This window comes from Thamnophis sirtalis, unplaced genomic scaffold, assembly GCF_051295495.1.
Source record: "Thamnophis sirtalis isolate CommonGarterSnake01/CBP01778 unplaced genomic scaffold, rThaSir2_p1.2 scaffold_3, whole genome shotgun sequence".
Lineage (NCBI taxonomy): Eukaryota > Metazoa > Chordata > Lepidosauria > Squamata > Natricidae > Thamnophis > Thamnophis sirtalis.
Genome location: NW_028261383.1, coordinates 88,053,898 through 88,081,834, shown reverse-complemented (window position 1 = coordinate 88,081,834; position 27,937 = coordinate 88,053,898). Strand labels below are relative to the sequence as shown.

The following is a 27,937-nucleotide window of genomic DNA, read 5'->3' as shown; positions in this document are numbered from 1 at the left end:
CTTAATTCCCACACTATCTATATACTGCCGGGGCAGCACAAAAAGGCAAAGAGATTAATGGTGGAGATGGATCTGGCTTTGGCTCGGAAAGAGGCTGAGTCAGCTTGCTAAAGGTTCGTGTGGGGATCGGCTTAGGAGGACCCGGGGACATGAGGACTAGAGTCTTGGTTTGCGTGTATAGGGAAACAAAGCGAGGCTGCTTTTCTTAGGCTGCTTTCATTTCGCTGATGCGGCGAGCATTCGTGGCAGGGGAGCGTCCGGATTTTCTAACAGCTGTGCGAAGACCCATAAGGCTGGCACAGCCCGGTGGGGGAGAGCAAATGGGGGACTGTGGGAGTGGGTCGTCTGGCAAATATCAGCTGAGAAAACATGAAGTTTATGTGAAAAGCGTTACGCTTTTTTTAATCTGGGAAAATCTCCTTTAATCATGGAAAAGAGCATTTGTTAAAAAGTGAAACCAAGCAAGTGAAAGGGTTTTTTTTCTACTGAATTTTACAGAGATAGTGTATATGTGACCAGCTGGAAACTCTATGGCTTTCTTTGTATTAGGAAAGGGCTAAAAATTAGACATTTCCATTAGGATATCAAAATAAATATCGTGCTCTGAACAATGTTTAATGTGTGTTGGAATAATTCCCGTTGGAATAGTTGTGAATAAAGGAACAGGGAAAAGAAAAATGCAGTATATGAGCACTGTACAAATATCTTTATTGGTGTAGGTGCGGTTTAGATAAGCACTCTGTGCATGTGTTGTAGTAGGTATGTTTGTGTGTAAAATGTGTTTCTGCAATGAAGTTCTTCCTGTTTAGGGAAACGATCTGGAGGCAACGTACAAAATGTTTCAAACCTGGAACTAATAGTTGCTTCTATAATCCCTAAATAGAGACTTTCAGGAAAGCTACATTAGCCAAAATAGCATGCAGGAACAATGAAGAACAACTAAGACTCTCAAACAGTTCTCTCCAACCTGGTGTTCTCCAGATATGTGAGAACACTGAAGAGGTAGTCCTCACTTAGCCACTGGAATTTCTATAGCTAAACGACATTGTGTGACTGCATTGTTTAACAAGGGCAGTTCCGGCACTTCTAATTAATGTTATTAAGCAAATCCTGCACCACTATTGAGTGTGAGATGACAAGAACAAGAACTTTGTCATTGACTTTGCTTGTCAGAAGTTGACAAGTTGACAATGAAGGTAGCAAATGGTGATTGTGTGACCATAGGATGTTGCAGTGCTGTAACTGTAAGCGTGTCACTGAGTCCTTGGGTTGTAATCACATGACTGTGGGGACTGATCCTAAGTATCCCTTTTGCTCAACAATGTTGTACATCTGTACGGTCAGTGTATGAGTGGTTGTTTAATGAGGACCCGTTCAGGACTCGTTCAGAGTTTAAATACATCTGGAAAACTGAGGGGTAGTTTGGAGCCTAAGTGTAATATAATATCCTCTCTATTTGTGAAACTACGTCAGTTTGTGATTCACTGCAGCCTGCTGGTCTTTATATACAGCTTCCCATAATAGTGACCATCTTTTGGAGGCAATAACCAAATAAGGTAAACCATAGCATCTATCTTTTGCACTACTGTTGCATTATCATCATGGATACAGGAACAGGAAACTATACTGAGTTTTGAATACTCTATCCATGCTGAAGACAGTTTTCTGTAGTTTAGTTGGTGTTTGAATGAAAAGTGCTCACTGCTGTGTTTTGGACTGCGGTCAGAAAAGGACAAGAACATAGGTCACCCTTGATCTCCGAAGAATCCTTTTGCTTTGCTAACATTTCTCCTATCTAAGGTTGTAAATGTCTGGTATTTTTCCAAGTTCTACCTTCCTTAGCAGGGTTCTTTCTCTTTTTCTTTGTTTGCTGTTTAGGATAGAATTAGCCGTTTATGCCTCCTGCTGTTTTGTAATCTCTAATCTTAAAAAAGAAACATAAAAGAATCTATTTGTGATAAAGTGCCTCTACTGGTTGATTTTCAAAGTAGGGCTCTTGTTGTTATTTTCAGAAATTATAGGGTGACATTAAATCCAGTGGCGTAGGAGTATAACAAAAATCTTGTCTATGTGTTCTTTTAGTTCATGTCTTATGTTTCTAGTGGGCTAGGGGGATTGCATGATTCAGATTTGTGGGGGAGTTTTCTTGCCCTGCCTGGCAAAACAAATACCATACTTTTGCCATGGACTAGAAATAATCAATGTTGCTTGCTTACTACATGTTTTAAATTGTTTGGGGGTCATTTCCGGTCATTTAAAGAAATAGGTTAGATTGAGAACATCAGTTTCATTATATATTTGAAAAATAAAGGAAACTCCCTATGACTCAGAAATTTGGGGATGAATTATGTAAGAAAGCTGGTTCCCCACATGCCTATATTTTAAAAACACATTTAGGAGATGGTGGGCTTTGGTAAAAGTTTCAGATATTGTTGTAGAAACTTACATAAATCAATGCCTGTGGGTGTTACATTCAAATTCCTACAATATCAGTAGGGCAGTTCCAATATTTTACAATCCAGCAAAGAAGATCAGAAGGCTTAATCAAAAGTTTAGTACAAACAATTCTTTGTCATATAATCTAAAATTGTAAAGGTCAACTTTTCAGCCTAAAGCAATTCTTGTTTGTTATTATTTGATCTAAATTGCTGCAGGCTTATTAAACAAATACTAGTTCATAGACCCTTATGCTTCCAAAACAGATTAAATGGTGTCTAAGTTTCTTCAGCATTCTTTATCTGTATAACTGTTAGAAGAAAACCCTTCTCTTCTGGGGCCAGGTAAGTGAGCAGAGGATGATACCTACTTGAAGTGGAGGCTGAATTTGATCGACAGCAGATAAAACCACACAGTTCTGCTCTTGAAGATAGCCAGGTTTTGAAAGCAAGTTTTGGAAATATTTATAGGAAAGCCTAGGGCAAGCCCTTCTAGAGCAATGGTGGTGGTTTTCCTGGAAGGTTTGTGTTTGGTCTGAAAAGTGCCAACTTTTCACCTGCAGGGTGAGAAAGTCTTTTGTATCTTTTATGTGTTTTGGTGTCAGCTTTGGGTGACAGGTCAACATTGGAGAGTCGTTAGCATGTGCAAAAGAATGCCATGTCTTAAGGGGATGTCTTGCAGTTTTTATTTGTGTGGCTGATATTGGTTTATTTCCTACTGTGAGACACACTTAATTTCAACCCGAATATCAATGGGAGAGAAGGCTTATGGGGTCTTTTTGTATCTCTCACATGTTCACTGCCAGGTCAGGAGTGGTTGGTGTCGGTATATGGTCTGGCTAGTAGGGGGTGTCATTAATATTTTCACCTTCCATTAAAAATGTGTTTAGCAAGGATGTGATGATTGCTCAAGTAAATCTTTCTTTTTCAAAAATATATGAATATCCCCAAATTAGAGTATTTATTTATTGATATCCTGCCTTTATTATTTTTACAAATAACTCAAGGTGGTGAATATATCCAATGTGCCTTCCTTTTCCTATTTTCCCCATAACCCGTGAGGTGAGTTGGACTGAGAGTGACTGGCCCAAGGTTACCCAGCTGGCTTTCTTAACTAAGACAGTATTTGAACTCATGGTCAAATGTCTCTTGTTTTCTAGTGGGTGCCTTAACTACTAGACCAGTGATGGCAAACCTTTTTCGCCTCAGGTGCCAAAAGCACATGTGCGCGTGCTATTGTGCACGTGCCCATCCCCATAATTTAATGCCCCCCTGTGCTGTGCCCCCTGCGCATGCAAACATTTCCCCCCTGCCGCTCTGTGCATATGCGCATGGCTTTCTAGGAGCCTGGGGCGGGCGAAAACTGCCTCCCCGGAGGCCCTCTGGAGGCCAGAAACGGCCCATTTTCCAACTTCCGATGGGCTGCGTAGGTCCGAGGCTTTCTAGGAGCCAGGGGAGGGTGAAAAATGGACCAACAATCAAACAGGAAGTTTGGGAATTGACTTCCTGGTTGCTCGTTGGGCCGTTTTTCTCCCTCCGGAGGGAGAAAAATAGGCCAACATGCAAACTGGAAATCCATTCCAAACTTCCGGTTTGCATGTTGGGCAGTTTTTCGCCCTTTGGAGGCTTCAGGAGGCGTCCCTGAATCTTCCTGAGGGCGAAAAACAGCCCCAAGCACAAACCAGAAGTCCGTTCCTCAACTTCCAGTTTGTGCATTGGGCAGTTTTTCACCCTCCAGAGGCTTTAGAAAAGCTTCCGGAGGGTGAAAAACAGCCAAAAATCAAGGCTGAAAACAGCTGGCAAGCATGCGCATGCACACTGGAGCTAACAGGGAAACACCTCATGTGCCCTCAGAAATGGCTCCATGTGTCACCTGTGGCATACATGCCATAGGTTTGCCATCACGGCATTAGACCAAACTGGCCCTATCTATAACCTACAAATCTCATCATTAATTTAGATCTTGGTAAATAAGGGAGTTGAATAATGTTGCATTTTACTTCCTTTGCTATTCTATCTGTAGTTAAACATATTTGCAACGGCATTTTCAGATTCAAACTTGCAACCTCTCAAAGTAGCAGAGGTGATGGCTTTTGCAAAAGTATCTAATAGAAGGACAGCAGAGCAGGTTTGGAATTTTAATATATTCTTGTAGTGTTTCACAATTTTGGGGTCCTGAAAAAGATATATGGAGTTTGTAATCTTACAGGCTCAAAGAAACTATTCTAAAATTATTCTGCCTGAAAGGTGGACAGACCCTTAGTGTAATTGTTCTGGAGTTCATAGAAGGATTTTTGTCCAAACTACAAGTTATTGCAGATACCACAGACTAAGTTCATAAGAATATGACTCACAGCAATATCTACTGGGAGAGAGGGAGATAAGAGGGAGCAAATGATTAAGGTACCCTTGCACTGAAATGATGCCCCTTTTGTATCTGCATCATGCTCTCACACATGTGTGAAAGAATCTGGAATTTATGATGGCACTACTGATGAAAGTGATATCTCTTGTGGGAGCCTCTGGTTTTACCAGCACCTGAATTACCAGAGATTAGAGTCTAGTCAGTTGAAGACTGAAAGGAGAGCATGGCTGTGAATAAATATATTTGGTCTAAATGCCATCCACAATATTGATTCCTCTTACGCCGCCTGCCAATCTCAGTCTTCATGGTTTCAAATATATTTGGAGATACTCTCATTGTGAGGCTTCTTTTTAGAGTTTCTTTATCTTTTGGAATTTACCTTAGGTAAGAAAATAATCAGAAAAAAAGCTTATAGGCATTGGATATCAATGCGAAACTATTCTTATCTCGGAGAACAACAGAGAACAAATAGTACATGATTTTGCCAATCAGCAAACATTATCATTTAGAGCCAGATTTAACATCTTATCCTCATTGGGAAACAATATGGAAAATATTGAGCCTGTAGCTTGCTGAACTTGTCCATGTGACCCCCCGTGCTGTTAAATTGATCCATTTGTGCCACATAGTTTCTGCTTTAATGACTGTTTAATAAGGCTAATGTATTATCCTTTTTATTACATGTTCCAGGTTGGTTTAACACATTTCATGTTAACTTCCTTTTGTCAGGAAAAAAAAAACACCCTCTTGCGACAGGATGTCGCAACATTTTGCATAGCAGCCATCAATTTCTGCTGACAAAATGAAACCAAATTCTGTTGCGTAATAGGCTTCGTTTTGGCTTCTTTAAACAAATTTTATGTTGGTATTTAAATATCATTTTACCTTTGTGGGAGTCGGGATAGGGTAATTGGTTGTTTTTCTTTGTTACTGATCTTTGCTCAAATCAAATAAATTTGATGTACATCTTCCCTTTTTGTCTTTATTTTTGGGATTAGGAACAAATGGGGGTGGGGGTGGCCTTTTTAACTGTTCCCAAATTCAAATGTTACAGTGGATCAAGCTTGGCAGTATGAATTATTTCCCCTCAGCCCTCTTTTACTAGAAAGATAATCACTTTGTTTATTGTCCCAAGATATAATGAGATTAAATTATAGAAAGTCTGTGTACCTACAGATACTGTCTGTTTTTTTATTTGGTGCTTTCTCTCCAGGAGTTCCTGAAAACTTTAAAAACCTAATTTTGTTCTTAGGACTAGGATTTATATTTATTATTTATTCAGTGGCCCCTGTTTTGTTTTGTTGTTTTGGCTCTCTCTATTAGGTAGTCCTCGTCTTATGACCACAATTGAACCCAAACTTTCTGTTGCTAAGTGGGAAATTTGTTAAGTGAGTTTTGCCACATTTTATTACCTTTCTTGCCACATTTGTTAAATGAATCACTGCAGTTGTTAAATTAATAACACCGTTGTTTAATGAATCTGGCTTCCCCTTTGACTTTGCTTGTTGGAAGGTCACAAAAGTGGATCATATGATGCCAAAATGTGCATGATTTTGAGAAATTGGTGTTCATGAGGGAAATAACACACATTTAGTAACTGTTCCTAATTTTCTTAATTACTATTTTTGAAGAACAGTTTATATATAATGCTGGGTCAGGATCTTTCATATCACAGTTGCTGAACAAAGCAAATGGCATTGTTCATAGACCACTTGATGTATGCTTAATATTATATCTGAATCAGGTCTAGCTTCCTGTTAAGGTCATTGTAGACCAGACGTCATATATAAGTACAATATGATCTGTTCACTAATACAGCACCCAAATTGTTCTAAGTAGAGTTTTGAAGTTTACAGCTCCCCAAAGACAGAATCAACAATGTTGTAAAATATGACATATAAAAAATATGCTAAGAAAAACCATAAAGTTAAAATTAAATCCAAGACAAAAGGTATTTCATTTCTGTCACAGTCAATATTTGTACTTCTTGGTTCTTTTTCTTTAGATAGACAAAAAGTTGATCTGAGTAATATATCTTCCTTTTGTGCAGATTTTCCTGACATAAATCTTTTTAGCAACAAGGAAATGTATTTTTATTCATCATTTGTAAACCACCCATCTCACCTCAATGACTCTGGGCTGCTCACAATAAAAAAAAAACATATGATACAAAAGCATAAATACGGTAAGACCAATGTTAAAAAGATTTCAAAGGTAGGGTTACAGTATTAAAAGTTTAAAAGTTAACAAGGTAAAGAGAACACTCTCACAAGACCAACATTTCTAGGATTGCATATCACATTTTTGACTTCCATGCCATTTGGCAGACATGGGTTTTAACATTCTTTCGGAAGGGCAGAAGAGTGGGGCCCTGCCTCATGTCTGGAGGGTGTGGCTCCGTTCCTGGATACTACCAATTAAACAATAGGATTTGCAACATACCCTCCCTGTCTGAGAACTGGACAATATAATTGACATTGAAAGTTAAACAAGCTGTTTAACCCTGAAAGCAGTGAATGCTGAATCAAGTAAAAGCCATTGCAATATGATCAAAATTAGTTTGATCTCACTCTGTATCTGAGTCAGCGTCCATGAAAGGAGATGAGTGAAAAGTTTTTTCTGTTATTTTTTTTTGGAAAATTTTAGAAAAAAAAACTTTTACAAATGTTTACCTCCCCCCCTACCCTCCCCACCCAACCCCTCCCCCCCCGACTTCCCAGAACCAATACAGGGTATAAATCTTTAACAAAAATATTCTACAATAAACTTTAAAAAAAAGTTGGTATCATCTTTCATTTGAGCTTTAACTCCTCTTTGCTAGGCTAAGTCTAAACAGATTATATCATTCCTTGTTTCTTCAGTCATAAACTATCTGGAATTTCTTAGTCCCATATTTATTTTGAGTATAGTCAATCCATCTTCTCCACTCCAGTTTATATCTCTCATTTGAGTGATCCTTGAGATATGCTGATATTTTAGCCATCTCTGCTAGGTTTGTTACTTTTAATGTCCATTCTTGAATAGTAGGCAAATCTTCCTTCTTCCAATATTGCGCCACCAACAGTCTTGCTGCCATTATTAAGTGCAAAATCAAGTTAATCTCTATAGAGTGAAAAGTTTTGTCATAATTTTGGTTGGAGAATTCATGTTTTTTAAAAATTCCTAAAATCTGACATGCCCTGTTTTTCATCTAGTTTATTCTCCTTCATTGTTGTCTTCAAGGCTTAAGCTACAGCTTCTTATGATTGGCTACCACATATTGTCTAAAAATTCTGGGATTTAATGTCTAATCACACTTCAAAGAGACGTCAGCTGAACTAATTTATAGAAATTAGTCCTATCTATCTTGACCTCTTATCTGAGTACAGAATGGCCCGGGAGAATTGGATAGAAGTGCTGTAGTTTGCAAAGTTCAAAAATCTGTGTCGGTATTGTTCAGGGTAGTGGGAGTGGGTAAATGAATTTCAGAGAGGCTATTTCTTACCTGCTGGGAGAAAGTGTGGGTGTTTTGGACTTTGAAAGAGTTACACTTTGACTTCAGTGGTAATTATAATGATGTGCTGATCTCAAAGCGTTTCTCTGATCTGGAGTTTTCCTTTAAATATGCTCCTGTTGCAACTCTTTGTGTAGGTCAGAAGGTGTGGCACTCTACATATATAATTATCTCTGCCAGAATTTGTTCCATTGATAGGAGCAGTACACTTGTGCTACAGCCATGGTCCATCTAGAGAAATTTTGTGTAATTGAAGCCACAAAACCCCAGGTGGGAAATGTTGAGTTAATAAATACTACGGTTATTAATACTGCTTTTCCCGCAGTCACAATGTCCACCAAGAGGTTGTGTAATGAAGACTACAATGATTACAGCTCAACAGATGTGACTCCTAATGGCAGTTTCCCAGATGGCTTGAACAATATTTCCAGTCCACCATCCTACCAACGATTTGGAGAAACAAATGGAACAACGTAAGTGGTTTTATTCTTCATTAGAATCAGTCTGCATCTAAATGCATAGGCAAATTAATTTAACCTTAAGGGAAAAGCATGCAGGCATCATATTAGAGTCTTTCAGATTACAGATAAAAAACTAAAGCAGTGTTCATTCAAAGATAAACTTACTGAATTTACTGGGGATTCAGCATGCAGACTTGTGTCCTGATTATGAATTACTTAACATTTCAGATTTTTAAAGTCAATTTTCTTCTGGCCCCTGACCTCTTCAGTTCCCCCTTTTCAAAGATTTGTATCCATTATTAGTATTTTCCCCAAACTATTCTGAACATGGAAATCTCTTTGCTCAAGATGGCAAAGACAGAAATCAACATAAAGTGGTGGCCCATGTTCTCAGCCTTTTTAATGTTTCTGATTTGGCATCACTAATCTTTATCAATTAAGTGCAAGAAAAGTTAAGACTTTGGTTCTGTGACATTTTGAAACCTGTACATTGATTTAATTTGTATCTATGAATTTACTAGTGTGATATTATTTGAAAGCTTGTCTTGGCATCTGTTCAACAAAAGAAGTTTTGTGTTATCAATTGAATTACTAGATCTACTGATGCTATAGAGCAGTGTTTTTCAACCACTGTGCCGTGGCACACTAGTGTGCCGTGATATAGTGTAAGGTGTGCCGTGGGAAAAACACTTTATATATAGTCAATATAGGCACAGAGTTAAATTTTGTTAACATTTTCTAATGGTGGTGTGCCTTGTGATTTTTTTCATGAAAAAAGTGTGCCTTTGCACAAAAAAGGTTGAAAAACACTGCTATAGAGCTACCTTGACCCCTATGTGGACACAGGGTCAAGAGTGTATTAACAGTTCATACAACAGCTGCTTGCTTTCTGTAAAATCGGTGTCTGGCTGCTGCTATATATTCCCCTCCCACATCTCCAAAGAAAGTGCAATCTTTCAGCTTCAGCTTTTGTTTCTTTTGCCCTAATCCAGGGATGAAAATTTTTAGAATCACCAAATGTTGCTGAACTTCAACACCTGAGATTCTTTACTTTATACAGTATATACTTCATGGATTTCTAGAATTGTAGTTCTGCAAAGTTTGGGATAGTAGAGGTTTTACATCTCTATTGTTGAAGAAACAGCAATGGGTTGTTTGGAGTACTTAAATCTCTCTGTATTTTTTTTTTCTTCAGATGGTACCAAACCTTAATACATCTCTTGAAAGGAAACATTGGTACTGGCCTGTTAGGACTTCCATTAGCAATCAAAAATGCTGGTATTGTGGTAAGAATTTTGCATTTGGTTGGTTTCAGCTGGGATCACATGACTATTCTTTGAGAAGAAGACCTGTCTTGCTAGTTTCATTACATTATTTCTTGCTTGCTTAAGCAAGAAATTTGTGTTGTTGGCAAGTAAATTTTGTTCTGAGAAAAAAAAAGATCTTCTGATCTTTCTCTGAACTATCATTTCTAAACTAACTGTTACTGTTGCAAAGTCTTGCAACATAAAGTTTAAAAAGGTCAAGAGAAGAATAATCAAGATGCTAAAAATAGAGTAAAATATTCTTTCCTCAATTTCTGGTATTTTTCCTACTATTGCATCAACTAGGTTTATGGAAATGCTGCTGAATTTGCCACATACCTAAGTATGTTTTTAAAAGCCTTTATTGTAACTGGAGAGGAAGAGAAGCAATAAAGCGATTAATATTCACCATAAATGAAAATTTATAATGAGAAGTTGCCCCTTACTGCTTTTAAAATAATTACAGCATTCATGATACACGCTAGAACAGAGAAAACATATCATGTTTGCTTATATTGAAAAAAGAGGAGTTTAGACACGTACCTCTGATCCATTTTCTAGCAATTTGAATAAGAGCCACGGCAAACATCTAAGCTAAAGTATTTTTAGTGTCCTCCTCATCTTGTTCTATTGATAAACTATCTAACATTAAGGAAGTGCATATTTGTACATCAGATAATATTCACTCAACTCAGCCTGAGTAATATATTTATTTTCTGTTCTGTGAAATAATTACCTATGTTATTAAGTATGTAGGTTGTACTAACAAAAAACATATCTTCAAGTATATGGACATCCTGTGCCCTAACATTTTAATCATGCTCCATAAACTAAATATGACTCTAATATGAGCATTTGAACTCTCCCAGAAATTCAAGGTTCTTCAGAAACCTGCCCTCCAGATCTTATAAGTTATAATTGAATTAGGTTATATCAAAATAGTTCTAATGTCATACAAAATAACTAAATTAGCTACTAATTATATTATGTTGACATCCTCAGCACACATGAATGTAGGTAACTGAAGAGAGCCAGGGAGACAGTTTTGAAGAAGCGAAACAGAGACATTGATTGCAAAAGCATGCTTTAAGGCTGGGAAACAGAGAAAACACACAAAAAAAGCTGGACCTGATGTGGAAGAGGACTGATTAGTTCTCTATTAGTCCTCCTCTTGATCCTTAGACTAATGTACAAGAGGAAGAGAGGGAAAACCTCAGACAGCTTTCAAGGCGTTGTTATTGTGGCCTATATCAATAAAGTTAAGTTTCAGCGAGACTTGTAGAGTCTGTTTCCTGACTTGGCCCACCTCAAAGGGCTAACATTAATCTTACCTCCTTTCTCATGCTTCTCTCTGTTTCTAAAGCATGTTTTTATAATAGGAATAAGGAGACATCAGGATGGCAATAATGCAAGCACAGCTATTATGAAAAGGAAATGACAAAAAAGTGAATGGCTTGTGTCAGCATGGAAATAAAGATTCAAAGTGAATTACGGGATCAAGAGGAAGTAGCTAAGAGAGAGGGAAAACCACATAACTGAATAATATGGAGAAGTCTGCTTGAAAGAGGAAGAATTGAAAGAAGTGAAACATCTCCTCAGTAATCTTCTGGAGGACTGAGTGGATTATCAACATGATAAATAACAGACAAATGGCAGAACAATTGTTTAAGAACCAGAAAATAAATGAAACAGAAGCTTATTGCAGTATAACATAACCTTCGGGCACCTGAAGACTTTGTGCTATATATATAAATGTTTGGGGGTGCCACTATTCTTGAACAGATGCACAAAGAGTTATAGTGAATTATGGACATTTGTAGCTTTATGTATCTGATAGAATAAATTAGTTCATTTAAACTGATGCTGTAACCATCTGTCTTTAAGCAGCTACAAGTTTTTTACTTGTCCATTGGCTTCTTGGTCCTTTTGTCGTATTTATTAAAGATAGGTTTCAGAAAAAAAATAAGCTAAAAAAAGAGTTTCAAAGGAACTAACAGAGTATTGATAAAATGAACATACTTAGTGCTAATGGAAACTATTCTAAAGAAACAGTAGAAATATGTTTCAAATTTATCTAATTAACATTTTCTAGACTGGCATACAATTGCCTTTTGATAATTTATATTATGTATTTCCCACAAAACTATGCATTAATGAAAACTTGACACAAGAATGCTTAATGTCAAAAAGAAAATGGGTTGTAAAGATATTTGTATTAGCCAAAGTGTATAAAATTTGTATTAAAAGAAACAATACATATATTTTCATATATCCATTTTATGCAACTTTTTTTTTTAAAGGTTAGAAATTGGAGAGAGAAACTGAAAAACTGAGAGGAATAAACTAAATTAATTGACCAATTCTTTGCAGGGTATAGAACTGTTAAAGAAAACACATATCCACAAACAAACTAATGCATCTTCAGACAGAATTCATACTTTGTGATAAGCCAGACAGAGGCTTGTTTGTTTCTGGCTTAATATGCTACAAACAACTGTCTAAATGTAGCTGTTTTAGGAAGATATATTTAAAATATCATGGCATAGTGCAACATGCAACCCAAGTAACAGTTAAATATTAGAACTTTCTATCTTTTCTTTTTGAAGCATATTGGAGAGTTCTGTTGCCCATTCTGGTATATAGTTATTTACTTATATTGCTTAGGTTTGATATATAAGTACGCCTTCAGATCCAGCAGAGTTTAAATATAAATCAGGTTGACCTTGTTCCCTTTTCCTTGTCCCAATTTTAGAAGAATGTTGTCTACCTTAATTGTTCATTGAATAGCTTCTTGAGATTTAGAAATGTTGTTGGCATGATGCAAGTAAAGAGATTTGGAATAAGGAGGTGTTTCTTTCCAGTAATTAGCAATCAATGGAACGTGGCCCAAACCACATCAGAAGATAGAGGCCTGGATTTTTAGTTTTTGTTGTTCGCATTTATAGGGATTAACTTATGGCCACAATAATTAGGGAAAAGGGTGATGTACTGATGAATTTTGGCAGCAAAATATTGTGAGATTGATGAGGCATAAAAACTTGTAAGAATTACAAATTAATGTAAGTTTAATAATTAACCAATTTTTTATAAACACTGTAGTATTCACATGGTAGATGTACCAAAATTCAAAGATCAGATTATCGATTTCTGGTTTTTTTCTCCTCCCCTCTTTTGAATGATGACTGTTTCAAGGATGGCTGAAAACTGTTCTGTTTTATTAAAAGGCTGCATTTATCTTTCCGATGGCAAGAGTATGTTTTTAATTCTACTCTTCTTTCACTGTTTAGCTGGGTCCCATCTGCTTGCTTGTGATTGGAATCATTGCAGTACATTGCATGGACATCCTCGTTAAATGTGCCCACCACCTGTGCCAGAAGTAAGAGGGAATTTTGACAACTGCTATCCCTGGAAGAAAATGATTGTGGTTATAAAATAGCTGAAATAACAGTGACGAAACTAGTTTTTTTTGATAAAGAAAGCAAAATATAGAGCAGGGAATAAGAATTAGCTTATGTTGAAGGGATGGAAATCACTTAATCATAGTGGGGACGGGACATTACACAATTCTATTATGTTTCATTAGCTGCTGGAATAGCTTCAGATTGCACACTCTGTTTTCTCAAATGCTACTAAAATGAATAAACAAAAAAAATGATGCTTGAGCCATCCATTTAGAAAATATACAATTCACCTTTTTTCAGAGCTATTTCCATCCCTGGGCAAGCATCCTTGGTATGCAGAAATAAAATAAATTTATGTTAACAAAACCTAGTGAAGTTTGGTTTAGAAAGCTAAACTGGGCAATTTTACTTATAGAGTGGACCCTTTTGGGGGGGCAGGGTTGGGTCTTTAAATGATCATTGAATTGCCCAACAAGTCTCAAGCTTTTTATGGTTCTGTTCTTTTCTCTTCAAGCATACTATGATGCTAGAATTAGAATGACTAATTTTGGAGAACTTGTAATTAACTAAAGCACAGTTGACCTTGATATTGAAATACTACTAGCACTCTGATGGATTACATTGTATCTAAATTATGAATCACCTACCTATAGACCTTAAATCACCTGCAACCTCAAGATGTGCTATTCTAGAACCCTGCCCAGTTTTCCCAACGATCCTTTGAAACCACTAGATTGGTGGTTTCCATATTGCTTTCAATAGCACAAAGAAGCAGTCTGATCCTTATCAGCTCTTCAACAGATTGATCAGCAGACTTAGGAAAAGTGTGCTTCCAGTATTTTCTGTAAGATGGTTGAAAAATTGACTGGATTGCTAATGGCAACAGTATTCCATATTGGTTTCTGAGAAGGAAGGAGGAAATCTTAATTGCTTCTTCCTTCTTCCCAGTGACCCAGTTCAAGAGTCCTGGTTTCCTAATGTTATTAACAATATGGATTAACTATTAACTAACAAAATTGATGAATTAAGGCTACATATTGCAAAGACTAAATACATCAAGAGCTGTTGTGTTTTGCTAATGACAGAAACTTGGCTTTATTCATGGATGCAGCTGTTGAGTGGAAGGCTACGTAGCTCACTGGCAGGACAGGAATAGTGAATCCGGCAAGAACAAAGGGGAGGTTTAAGCCTTTATGTGAACAAAAGCTTGTACACTGAAGACAGCATTTAATTTCGTTGTACCATCTGCAGTGACAATAAAGTAAACTAAAACTATTAGCAGAATCATTGGGAAAAGGGTAGGCTAAGCATCTAAAGCAGGCCTGTCAAAAGAAATGTGTCACACGCTGGCCACGCCCATGCCCGGTTTAGTGAAGGGGGGGAAAGTCCCAATACATCATGTGATGCTGCCCTGATGACCTGTTTGACACCCCTGATCTACAGCAATGCAACAATGCCCCAAATAGCTGTTCTATATCAGCAGGAGTCTGGTAGCAGCCTTTTGAAGTAGAACATTACATTCTATTTAAAAAAAAAACCATAAGCTTTTATGTCTATGAGATTCTCAATCATCTGGGTCATAGTTGTCCCAAAGGTGCTTTTTTTTTTTGAAGAGTTGAAGAAGTTTCTTGGATGAGAAGCAATATGTCTTCAAAGAAAATCAAGAAAGTCCAATTGCCTCTTGAAAAAAGCATCTTTGGGATAATCATTTATGAGCTGCAACTGATTTCATCACAAAAGTTTACGCCTGTTAATAAAAGTCATTAGCCAGAGAAAGTGCTACCAGATTCCTGATTGTTTTGCCCCCCTAGACTAATGCATCTTTCTTCCTACAATGTTTGCCTTTGCTCTGTTTATGTAATATTGAAGATTCTAATATGTGCAAAGTTATCTATTCTTCTATATGGGTAAAAAAAATACTGATTTTCCTCTATGCATGAGGGTTTTTATTGTCACATGAAGCAAAATGAAAAAGATCAAAAGGTCTAGCAGGGAAGCAGGCAACATTTGAAGTTTCAAGATCTAAGATGTGTAGATATACCTATTCTAATCATTAAACTCCACACTACATGCCTCAGAATATCACAAACAGAAAATCTAAATTACAGCCACTACTCTTAAGCGTGCATAAATATTTGAAATTTCTGTCGAGTTTGTTTTCTTGTCATTGGTTTGGGAATGAAAATAATTTGATTTTGGCTTTCTCTACTCTGGCTCTCTCTGGTTTGTGTCTATAGTCTGAGCTACTTTGGCAAGGTTTTGATTTCTTTGCTCTTAGTAGACCTTTGCAATTCTTCCAAAGTTGCTCTGAATATTTTATTTTGTATTATAAATTGATGTTGATCTGGTTCTGTTGCTTCTGTTTCTAGATACTATCCTTGCAGAACTGATACACTCTTTTCAAATATTCTTTTCTTGATGGACTTGGTTTATAAAAACAGATAATTTCTTTATATATTTGTGATGAGTAAACAAGTTTTGTTCTAGTAGTCTTGCAGCTGCTGGCCCTGGTTGCTCAGCCAGCAGTCCTGAGTCTTGTAGTCCATTTGTTACCAGATGTCCAGGAACTCCAACACCTAGAATGGTCCTTGTTGACCTTGTCAATGGACAACCTGGTATGGTTTATCTAAATTATGTTTCACCATATTATTTATTGTAGACACACATTCTTCTAGCTCATCTGATGACAACTGTCCAGTGTGGTTGAACCTCTGTCATTGATCTTATCTTCCTCACAAGCCACACAAGCATGTCAAGAAAGTACTTCACAGAGAACTTATTATTATGGTTGGTTGCATAATCAGTCAGATTTTTAGACTGGATGGTTATTTTTATCCACCTGTTGAGTCCTTCCCTAGGACCTGGGATAGGGAAATGTTGATTGGTTAAAAGTATTGTTACAAGAGACAAGCTGTTCCAAGTAAAATTGATGGTTGAAATTGACTGATGGAGATTTTGTCAATGTCGATGGGGTTCATGTAGTGCTCCAGATGTTTTGGGATTCCATCAAAGATGCCTATTATTGCTGGCACTATCTTTGTTTTATTTTGCAATAGCTATTCTACTTCTATTTTCAGGTCTTTATGTTTTGTCATCCCCCCCCCCCCCCAAAAGTCCTTTTTCTTCTATTCCACTGCAACATCTACTATCCTGACTTTTATTTGTTTTTCTTATCAACAGTTATTAAGTCTGGGATGTTACATGACAGGTGTCTGTCTGTTTGAATTCTGAAGTCCCAAAACTGATTTGAGTTTTGGAAAGCCGAGGTGGCGCAGTGGTTAAATGCAGCACTGCAGGCTACTTCAGCTGACTGCAGTTCTGCAGTTCGGCTGTTCAAATCTCACCGGCTCAGGGTTGACTTAGCCTTCCATCCTTCCGAGATGGGTAAGATGAGGACCCGGATTGTTGTTGGGGGCAATATGCTGCCTCTATAAACCGCTTAGAGAGGGCTGAAAGCCCTGTGAAGCAGTATATAAGTCTAGCTGCTAAAACCCATTCGCTTCTTCATTCTCTATCCTCCCACACACACACACATTGTGGTTCTACCAGTTCTTGGTTGCAGGTAAATGGTATTTCTTGTAGATCTTCCAATGCATCATTGCTGCTACTTTGTCATCCTATTGTTTATAGTCAATCTGTATGATCTCCTTGGAGCGGCTAATCTAGGTGGTACACTTTTTCTTCAGTTTCTTTGCAGAGGTGGCATTTAATATCCATTGCTGTCTTCAGTTCTGGCTTTATATACATTTATTCTGAAGGCTTGGTATTGTGCAGCCAGAATTAGCCCTTCTCTCTCTTTCTTCAACTTTCCTGCTCTTAGTCATTGTCAGATCTTGTTAAATCTTGGCCTGCTATTTTTTTAAAAAAAATATACTGGCCATGTAATTCTTTGCCTTGCCACGTCTTTTTTCTGTTCTTCTTTTGGTTTTTCCTTCAGGCCAGTTTGGTCTCTCCCTTACTCAGTAAGCCTTTATTGTATACTAGCTTCAGTGCATCTTCTTCACTGTTCTTCAGACAGTCTTCCAGCGCCTTTTTAATAAATTAACATATCATTAAACTTGCTAATATTTGTTTATTTAGTTTTAATAACAATTTAGTAAAAAGCAATATATATATATATATACTAAATGTACAATGAAATATATATAAAGCATATAAATATAACAATTTCTATTAATAAAAAAGAAAATATAAAATAAATAATTCTTAATAAATACATTTTAACAAAAAAATGTATGATTTCTCAGACAGATTTTTAGACTGGATTTGGCACCGAGTCCTTCCCAAGGACCGATTGTTATCAAACTGAGCTGCTGTGATAGAATTGGATATGTATAAGAAGTTTTTTTAGATCCCTAAATCAGTGCTACTGTGTTCTTATATTCCCACTGTCAAGATATATTGCAAAACTTTGTTATTCTCAACAGATGCCTTTTCAGAAAGCAGATTAATCACTTTTCCTCCTTTCTAAATATCTCTGCTTTTGTTTTCATTTTTTCAAATAGACATCAAAAACCATTTCTGGACTATGGGGATGCTGTGATGCATGGGCTAGAAGCTGGTCCCGTTTCATGGCTCAGAACTCATTCTATCTGGGGAAGGTACTTAACTTCATTATATTTGTGTTGTATCATCTATGGCAGGGGTGTCAAACTCACAGCGTCATGGCGGTGTCACGTGACATATCAGGATTTCCCCCCCTTTTCTAAACTGGGTATGGGCGTGGCCAGCGCGTGACACATCTGGCTCGTGGGCCGGGAGTTTGACAGCCCTGATCTATGGTGATCAATTTAAATTGTCCATTAAAATGGAGGTAATTTTTTTTTGCTATGTAGGTTGTGAATTTTATGAGTTGCATTTGAGGTACACAGGAAAGATTCAGATCCAGGACGATTGATTTGGGTCTTTCAAACCAGACAAGATTTCTTTAGGTCAGATTTCTGCCTCCATTAAGGAGAAAGGGATTATTCACTCTATTAAATATTACAGTTGACTAAACTGAACCCTGTTATATTTCTTGCCAAATATAACTAACTAGGAAGGTCCCAGCTGGGTAAATATACAATTGGTTAAACCATACCAAGCATATTGTTTACAGAATTGAGATCTTGCAGATTGAAGATAATAGTGTAGCATCAGACATATCCAAAAGCTGACTTGAATTAGAGTAGTAATAAAATAATCAAATTTCCATTTAAAATGTTTTATGGAATTTAACTACTGAGAAATTCATCCCATCACAATTTTGGCAAGGTTTTTGAGAGTGGGTCTTACCTACTTGGAAAAATTCATTGAGAAAAATAATACTATAGTGGGGGGAAATTATTACTTTGCCATTATAATCCTCACACATGAATTTGATTTGATTTGATTCATTCTGTCTCTAGTTGCATTATAAGATGTCATTTTGACAACATATTTTTGAATTTTCATTATATTTTTAATTGGACTTTGTATCTAGCAATATTTCAGAAGATTGAATTGATACATCAGAAAGGTTGAATATTTACAACAGTTGATCTTGCATGCTTACAGTATGTTTTGTTTTTTAGGTACCTAGTGAGTTTTTTCTTAATTCTTACCCAGCTGGGATTCTGTTGTGTATATTTTGTATTCCTTGCTGACAATTTCAGACAGGTAAGAAATCAGCATAATGTAATGTGTTATAATATCCAAAGCAAGTATCGCTAAACATTCAGGATCATAAACATTGTTCCAACATTACCTTTTATATATAGCTACTATCATGCTCTCTCATGTAGCTCTTTTCAGGTACACCTTCCATGTGAATGACAAGAGACTCATGGTTGAGTCTCTTGTTATCATAAATTATATGTACCCTGCTGCAATTAGAAAGACTCTGAACTAAGATATTTCCCAGAAACGAAATAAACCCTCCTATCCTTGGACCAAGGCGAAAGGAGAGCAAGCATAGTACAGTATTAGATTAGGACTGGGAAGATTTAGTTTCAAGTATATTGTCTGGTTCAAAGGGGCATTTTGTGCCAGTTACAATCTCTCACCCCAACCACCTTGTAAACTTCTTGTTCTGGGAAAATCAAGAACAAAATTCTGTGTATGCTACTTCTTTTAGAAGAATGGCAACATATACATCCATGAACCAACCAATGATTAGCTTGTAGAATATTTTCATTAAACTTAAATATGAGATGCATTTTTCTCAAATTTGTTTGCCACTTGTCATCTTGGATGTCCTTCCTATGCGTCTTGAGAAATCATAAAGGATATTAATCTTTGAGGGAAGCAGAACACAAAAGTGCTACCTAAACCCAAGGCTGCATTTTCTCCTGTGGAATCTTTGCTTTCTGAATTTGAGAAAAATATTTTCATTTATTTTGTCTGAGTTTACATGATGAATCATGAGACACGAGTCAACAACTCAGTTCCGTATTTGAATATACTATAATGAATTGTATAACTTGGCAAGCAGTTCTCATCCTGATCTATATACCCTAGGTTTAATGGGGCAAGTGTCTCAGCAGATTTAATAAGTTTGCACTAAAGCTAAAGCCAAATGGAGTTGTTTTGTGTGTTTAATTTTATGAAGCATTGACAGTCTGCTTTGATACTTTTTTTTTGTAGAGAGGGCAGTTGGTGCCCTCTTTCGTGGGTGTTCAGAACCATCTGTTCCTTTTGAACTAATATCTAGGTATGCAATCATGAGTGGTATCCTGTGAGAAGTGGGAATCAAAGCTCAGAGTTTCTTAGCATTCTTGCATTTGTGTGTGTATTGTGTTGTTCTGCTTACTTATGATCACACTTTTAAACTACTTGGAGTGTGCAAACTTTCCTTTGTAAATCCTACTTAATTAGAGCTGGAATTAGAATTTATTTTATTTATTTCTATTCTACCCATCATACTTGTGTGACTCTGTCTGGGTGGTTTATAGAAGTTTTCTCCACCCTCTGACCTCAGGTGTGTTCTATAATCCTATATCCTATATAATGAAGACTTACACTTCTAAGTACTACCAGATTGGGGCAATCTGGTTGAGTACACTTTATTATAATCACTTTACAAATCAGGTGGAAGACAGCTCGTTCATTAGCAATTTATTTTTGTCTTTATAATTATTCAGGTAATATCTGCTGCCAATGGTACCACCAATGATTGCAATGCCAATGAAACTGCTCTGTGGGCTCCAACAATGAGCTCTCAGTTATATATCTTGTCCTTCTTACCATTTGTGATACTGCTCGTCTTCATCCAGAATCTCAAGATTCTTTCCATTTTCTCTATGGTGGCCAATATTCTGATGTTGAGCAGTCTGATAATGTTATATCAGTACATTGTCCGGGTATGTATAAAACTGATTCCTTTCAGCATCTTCTTAGCACTCGGTGCTTGCATTTTGTTGGTTTTGCATATCCAATAATACTAATAATAATTCCGTGGTGAATAGAATATGCTATATATTTAATAAGGATGGCCATGGTACTGTGTGGAAGAAACATTTTCAAAGAAAGATACAGTGCATTTGTGGTTTTGTCATTTAAAAGTCAACTTAGGTTACAAAGGGAAAGGTGTGATCATGTATTTTAAGTTTTATTTTATTTTTAGTTTATTTTAGTTGGATGGGGTGAAATATGGTTCCGACAAATAGCTTTAGAGGAAAAGTTACCTTGAAAAACAATTTGAATGGACAGAGTGTGGATCTTGCTGGGTGGATAAAGTGGTACATGCAAATGAGTGAACGGCTCTGGGTTGGGAAATATTAAAGAAAGAGGAAATACTTCTGAGAGGTTATGAATGGCAGAATTGAAAGAGCAAATGCCATGTGAAGAGATTGAGTGGGCCAATTCCAGCCCCTGAAACAATAAGATGCTTGTTTTGAGGGGAGAATGAAAAATAACTCCATAAAGAGATTTTTTCATATATAAATGGGACAAGTTAATTATTTCTTATGGTAGACATTTTCATCTGAGGGACACCATTTCATTTAATGAGGGAAGAGTATAATAAGAAAGGTTTTGGTAGCTGGTAGAAGACCACTTGAGCATTGTATTCTCTTGTTTTCAGTAATCTATGAGATTCATAGATACTAATGTGTTTAAATCCAACACCTTCTTAAGGAGATGTCAAAGAAATAATAGAAGTAGTTGAGTTTCCATCACTTCTATATATATCTAGCAGAGGAAAACTGTTGCCTGAGAATTTGGATGGTAGCAACTAGTCAATGTAAGGCTACCATGTAAGAGATATTCTTTGAATTTTGATTTCACTGCCATCCCTGCAATGTTTTGTTTTATTTATTGATTACATTTATATGCTGACCATCTCTCTACCAAGTGACTCTGGGCAGTTTATATTACTTTACATACATGTTATATTTTCCCTCAACAATGTAAGTTTTGCTGTATGTCTAGATTTTAAAAAAAAATGTTATAACCACATAATTGCCCACAGAGTTTTGTAAATTGGGCAGAATACAAGCACAGTGAAGAAAGAAATTATCAAGTTTGGGTTGCAGATCCCACAAGGTGGTAGCCAACAAGGCTTTTATTAGCTCTGGGAATAGTTATTCTAGCAAATAAGAAGGGTATTAAGCTTGAAAAGGCTGGTGTAGAAAATCCAAGTTAGGAGGGTTTGATTCCATATAAGAGAGTTTCCTAAATTGCAATTGCTTCTTGTTGGAACTCCTTCTAAAGATCTTTTGCTTTTCTTCCTTTTAGGACATTCCAAATCCTAGCCAGCTGCCTATGGTAGCTGCCTGGAAAACAATGCCTCTCTTTTTTGGTACAGCCATCTTTGCCTTTGAAGGCATTGGAGTGGTAAGTCTTGCCTAGAAACTTAGCTTAAAACAGGGGTGTCCAACCTTGGCAACTTCAAGACCAATGGACTTTAATTCCCAGAGTTCCCCAGCCAGCAATTCTGGGTGGTTAATGTCAATGTTGCTTGGAATCTTGTTTTGCTAGGAATTGAAAAATAACTTAGGTCTGGTAGATTGTCAAGTGGCATTTAGCACATCTGTCTCTTTGCATCCAGATGTCAGCTCTGAATTGAACCTGGCTGAAGCCATCTTGTGCTGCTTCACAGTTGCCACACACTATAGGGGGAGGATGAGGGGAAACAGCTTGACCCTCTCATAGACAAAATATAGAGCTTTCCTGTGGGAACCAAGGTCATCTCAACAGGTGGTAGGAGGAGAAGGAGCAGAAGTGATCAAGGGAGATCGCCAACTGCTTTGATTGGACAATGATCTGTGACACCGGGGAGGGAAACTTTTGCACTTTTAATTACATGGTAACCATGGGAAACTTTTAGAGTTGGTTTTCGCTGGCTATGCCAATATGATGTGTCCAATAGATATGTTCTCTGAGGAACGTTCCTGCCTTGGAGTTCTGATTTCTTTGGGTGCAAAGAAATTACTTGGAACGCTGTTTAGTCTTCAAGGCATTGAACATTTGAAAAGACCAAAAAGTTCTTAACATAGTTTTGTTTTATATTTGAAAGAGACTCTTGGTATCCTTTGACAGCATCTGACCAATTTGTACCTGACTTTATAATGGCTCTCAGCTGTTCTGGGATCAAACACTTCTTTTATGTTGAGTTTTCTAACTTAGAACTCTCATTTGGAACTCTAGTTAAAATGCAACATAATAGTCTACATGAATGATCTTATATAGCTCTAATCTTCTGAACATATCTAGTTTGATCTTTTGGAATAGACAAAAATGTTTGATCCATTCTGTTCCTTTTTCCTTCTCCCTGGCCTGGTCATATTTGTCTTTTATCTTTCAGCAATTGAGATCTAATTTTCCACAGGAGTAATTTTGTTTTTTGATTGATTGTTGCTATTGTGAGATACTTTATTGGATTATGCCATGTATTTGAGCAATGAAAACAAGAGTAGAACCCTGTCAAATGCTTATTTGGCCTCAGTCTATGCACTGGTTTCAATTATTTTGCACTCTTTTGTTTTCTTGCTATGAGAATCATAAGGACAATTTCTGAGGATTCGGAGCAAGACTCAAAACAAATGGTAGGGAGTGCAAAATTGTCAGATGTAATTGAAGGGGTCTGGAATATCTAATAAACCATTAGAAACTAAGCCAGTTCAATAAGTTGCCCTACCAGAGGCTCAGCAACAAATAACACACCTCTCCCCCCAACCCATCATTGCCAAAGAAGTATAGTCAAGGGCCTCTTTCCTGACAATGAAAATACAGCAACAAATAACAGTTTGCTTTCCTGTTGTGCTTTCTAGAATCAATTCCTGAGAGTCCCCTGCTTTATGGTAGTCCTAGCTTTAAGGAAGATTTTTTTTCCTCCCAGCAAATAAGGGGAAAGAGATAAAAAGTTGGTAGAATCTTCTTTCCTTGGATTTTTAAGAAGCTAGTGGATAACTTTATTTGAAGCATAGATCTGATCCAATTGAATACCGCAATTTAATGCAGAAAGACACTGCATAGTCTTGTCTCAGAAACAAAGAAATTAGGGCCACGCTAAGAAGATATTATATATCTTTCCTTCTCTAGTCAAGGCAGCGATTCTTTGAGAAGACCAAATGCTAAGCGTGCCCTGGTCTATTGTGAAGAGGTAATTAGGAGAGTAAAATGATATTCATTCACTGTTGGGACTTTTCTTCTTCTTCTCCAAGGTGCTCCCTCTAGAAAACAAAATGAAGAACCCACAGCACTTTCACATTATCCTTTATGTGGGAATGGCGATTGTTACCACGTTCTACCTCAGCTTGGGAACACTAGGATATTTGCGCTTTGGAGCTAACATCCGGGCCAGCATCACTCTCAATCTCCCCAACTGTTGGTAAGTTGAACTGGGAAGCTTTTTGTTACCAGGCAAAGAGAAATTAGTGTAGCTACAAGTCCATTAGCATGTGGCTTTCTACAACATCCAAAGCCCTGATTCAGGTAACAAACACTTTCTTTCGTCAAGGAAGACTTACTTGCTTTTAGTTTACTTGTGAGACAAATTTCCCTAGTGATCTTTGGATCAGGGAGCCCAAGCATTCTCAAATAATGTAATCACTGCACTATCTTCAATTTTTGGTTTGGTTTTTCACCAGAAGGCTGAGTGGATTTAACAGTTGGCTCTTGCCTCATTTTCGCAGGTTGTACCAGTCTGTCAAGCTGCTCTACTCCCTTGGAATCTTCTTCACTTATGCTCTCCAGTTCTATGTCCCTGCAGAAATAATAATTCCTGTGGCTGCTCCCAAAGTCCCTGAACGCTGGAGATTATGTTTCAAAGTGCTGCTGAGAGTATTACTGGTCTGCATAACATGTGAGTGGTGAAAGTTTTCTTCTCACTCAGGTAGAGATTTAGCCCACGGGATGCTTTATTATGGTAAAGATATTCCTAAGAAAATTACTGGGCTCTACAGAAAATAAAAATGGAGGCCGAGTGCAGTACAGTGCTTTTGTTTGGTGAAAAATACACCCCCATACACCAGAGGTGGAAAACCATGGCCCCTTTAAGATTTGTGGACTGGCTAGCTCAGGAATTCTGGGAGTGGAAGTTCACAAGTCATAAAAGTGCCATCATTCCCCACCCCTGCCCTACTCCTACACCAAAAGGGTAAAAGCTGCAAGATTGATCTGCAGTGTCTTAGTTACTAAAAAAAAAACAACCACCAATGTGTGAAAAATCCCCTTAGGTTGCTATAGTGATGAGACTTGTCTAACATGGTTGCCACCTCACGAATAGGGAGTCACCCCACATGGCACTCAAGTCATGGTCTCAGAATCCCAAAGGCATGAAATTGATCACCTCAAAATGTTTAGGGACCCCTGACTAATGCAATAGCTTTGTACAGATATTAGTAATAAATAATATTGGTGCTAGATCAGTGGTGGGTTTCAAAAATTGTTGGAACCTACTCTGTGGGTGTGGCCTCCTTTGTGGGAGTGGCTTGTCACCCATGTGACCAGATGGGAGTGGCTTGCCACCCATGTGACCGGATATGAAATTATGAATTAGTACTTAGGTCGGTCCAAGTAGCTATTCAGGAACTCTGGCATTGAAGCATGCAAGTCTTAAAGCTGTCAAGTTACAAGATCCTTGCCAGTGGTGGGTTTCAAAATTTTTTGGAACATCTTCTGTAGATGTGGCCTGCTTTCCGGGTCCACTGGTGGAACCTCTTCTAACCAGTTCGGTAGATTTGACGAACCGGTTCTACTGAATAGGTGCGAACTGGTAGGAACCCACCTCTGTGCTAGATTCAAGAATTCTTTCCGAGTTATTTACAAATTCCATCTCTCAGCTTGAAGAACATACATATTGATGGCACATTTTGTAATGATTCGGTGTGTCTGTTAACATCCCTTTCTATTTTGCCAAAAAGAGTTTCTTACAGAGTAAAAACATACTCCGAAATTAAAAACGATGTTTATTTCATTTGAAGTTGTAGTAAAAGAAAGACTAACTACCTCAGCTGCTTGCCCTTCAGTTAAGCATCTTCCCTCACAAAGCTTTTATTTCCTCTTTTTCTACCCTTTAGGTGTCCTCGCAATATTGATTCCTCGCTTGGACATTGTCATAGCTTTAGTAGGCTCAGTGAGCAGCAGTGCTCTAGCACTTATTATTCCTCCCATTTTGGAGATCTTCACCTATTATTCGGAAGGCCTGCATCCCCTCATCCTGGCCAAAGATATTCTCATCAGCCTCTTCGGTATTACTGGCTTTGTTGTGGGGACATATGAATCCCTCTACGAACTGATTTTACCGACTGTGTCCAATGCTACCGTTGCTTTACCATGACACTGTAACCTGTTTTCACTTTGAAAAGTTATCTGCAGTTCGGTTGGATCTTGAGTTTCTTCATAGCAACTGCAGGAACTCGGGCCTCCTCCTTGCTTTCTATTTATTTTATAGATTAAGCAGATAAGGCTACAGTTAAAAAAGAAGGGGCTCTTTTTTAGTGCTCTTACTTATTTATGCTTCTTTTTTTTTTTGTACGGGGTTGATTTAGGAGACTTTTTTTTAAAGTGTGCTCCATTATGATTATCCCTATCTGGAAGAAACTGAATGTCTTGCAAGCATCGTGGATTTTACTAGGCGTCTGGATCAAGGGCGGCAGTGAATGTGGGGAGAATTAGGAGTCCTAATACTCCTCACCAGATGATTTTTATGAAGCCTTTTGAGCATCATGTTACCAGTTCATTTTTATTTTCGTTGTTCTTGTTCTAAACTACTTCAGGCTATCAGTTTAGAAACTATAGGTCTCATTTCTAAAATAAATTCCTCCTGAGCTTGAGAGTGGTGGCTAACACAGAAGAAGGAAGTGCAAAAGAAACTCGATGTGTAATATTAAAAACAGATGCTGTGAGTTCATGCTCCTGTCCCATAAAGTTCTGTGTCTATTGGTAATAAAACAGAAAGCTAAAAACAGCATCAAGATGTATAATCTATAATTCTCAGGAACACCAATTGGACTGCATATAAAATGAGAAATAAGGTTTATATTGCTGAATCCAGCACTGCTAGTTTGACCTATATAGCAGGGTTCATATCAAATTGCTGTGCGGAAAAAGACACGTGTGAGTTGGACAGGAGATTGAAAAATGTTTTTAAAGATATTTTTTTTATAGTTGTGTAAACAACAGGATATTATAAACCAATTCTCTGTTGTAAGCTTTTACTTCGTTGTAGCATTAAGGACCATTCACTAAGCATACATTTTGAAAAATGCCTTGAATGTCATGATTATAATCCAATTTCATGTAATATTTCACACTATATATGTATGTACACTATAAAAACATAAGGTGAGTCAGATGCATAGTTGTAACTTCTGAATTATTTTGCTTCTGGATAATGGAAACACTTTTGAGAGCTACTAAAGAATCATAGCCAATTAGTATGTGTACATAGGTTAAATTCATAGCCCAACTTTCACGGTTTTCTTATTTTATATATAAGAGGTCCTGAAAAGCTAGCCAATCAAAATAGATAAATATATTGATTGAGCAGGCACCTGGCGATTCTTATATTAAAAGTGCAATACACATCCTATTTTCTGTTCGTGACCCGTCAAAACCGCGTTCCACAAAAGCGCGATCGACGAAATCGCGTATGTGACGTCATAACAACGCGACGAAAAAGATCAAAAAATTGAAATAAAAATTAAATTACAGCAAGCCGATTCACATAAAGGTAAGCGTTAGGTTAAGGGTTAGGGTTAGGGTTAGGTTAAGGGTTAGGGTTAGGTTTAGAGCATTAGCGTTACGTTTAGCATTAGGTTAAGGGTTAGCGTTAGGTTTTTCGTTAGGTTAAGGGTTAGGGGTTAAGGGTTAGGTTTAGGGTTAAGTTTAGGGTTAGGTTAAGGGTTAGGTTTAGGGTTAGGTTTGGGGGGGTTAGGGGAAGGTTTTTGCTTTATTTTTACATTTTTCGATCTTTTTCGTCGCGCTGTGATGACGTCACATACGCGCTTTCGTCGACCGCGATTTTGTCCTCCGCGGTTTTGTGGTGTTACCTTTTCTGTTATTTGCCTTTGTTCT

At 37.3% G+C, this 27,937-nt stretch overlaps 1 protein-coding gene across 2 annotated transcripts; it reads left to right on the top strand.

The window, feature by feature from the left end:
* On the top strand, nt 1-27,452 carry LOC106546285 (proton-coupled amino acid transporter 1). Of its 2 annotated transcripts, XM_014063122.2 has the most exons (11): nt 1-113; nt 8,619-8,766; nt 9,950-10,040; nt 13,346-13,434; nt 17,965-18,060; nt 19,012-19,096; nt 20,560-20,778; nt 22,154-22,252; nt 24,082-24,248; nt 24,553-24,722; nt 25,939-27,452. In XM_014063122.2, the coding sequence occupies exons 2-11, from the start codon at nt 8,624-8,626 to the stop codon at nt 26,196-26,198; spliced, it is 1,419 nt and encodes a 472-aa protein (XP_013918597.2). In that variant the 5' UTR covers nt 1-113; nt 8,619-8,623; the 3' UTR covers nt 26,199-27,452. The 2 variants fall into 2 exon arrangements, with proteins under 2 accessions (XP_013918597.2, XP_087565555.1); XM_087709429.1 differs by lacking the exon at nt 1-113 and having other exon boundaries at nt 8,342-8,766.
* The last annotated feature ends 485 nt before the right edge of the window (nt 27,453-27,937 follow it).

Excerpts from the sequence above, each read along its gene's own strand:
- LOC106546285 (XM_087709429.1), top strand. The coding sequence starts at position 8,516 with ATGGTCCATCTAGAGAAATTTTGTGTAATTGAAGCCACAAAACCCCAG. Across the intron at positions 10,041-13,345 it reads TCAAAAATGCTGGTATTGTG|CTGGGTCCCATCTGCTTGCT; the intron begins GTAAGAATTTTG and ends TTCACTGTTTAG. Across the intron at positions 18,061-19,011 it reads ACTCATTCTATCTGGGGAAG|GTACCTAGTGAGTTTTTTCT; the intron begins GTACTTAACTTC and ends TTTGTTTTTTAG.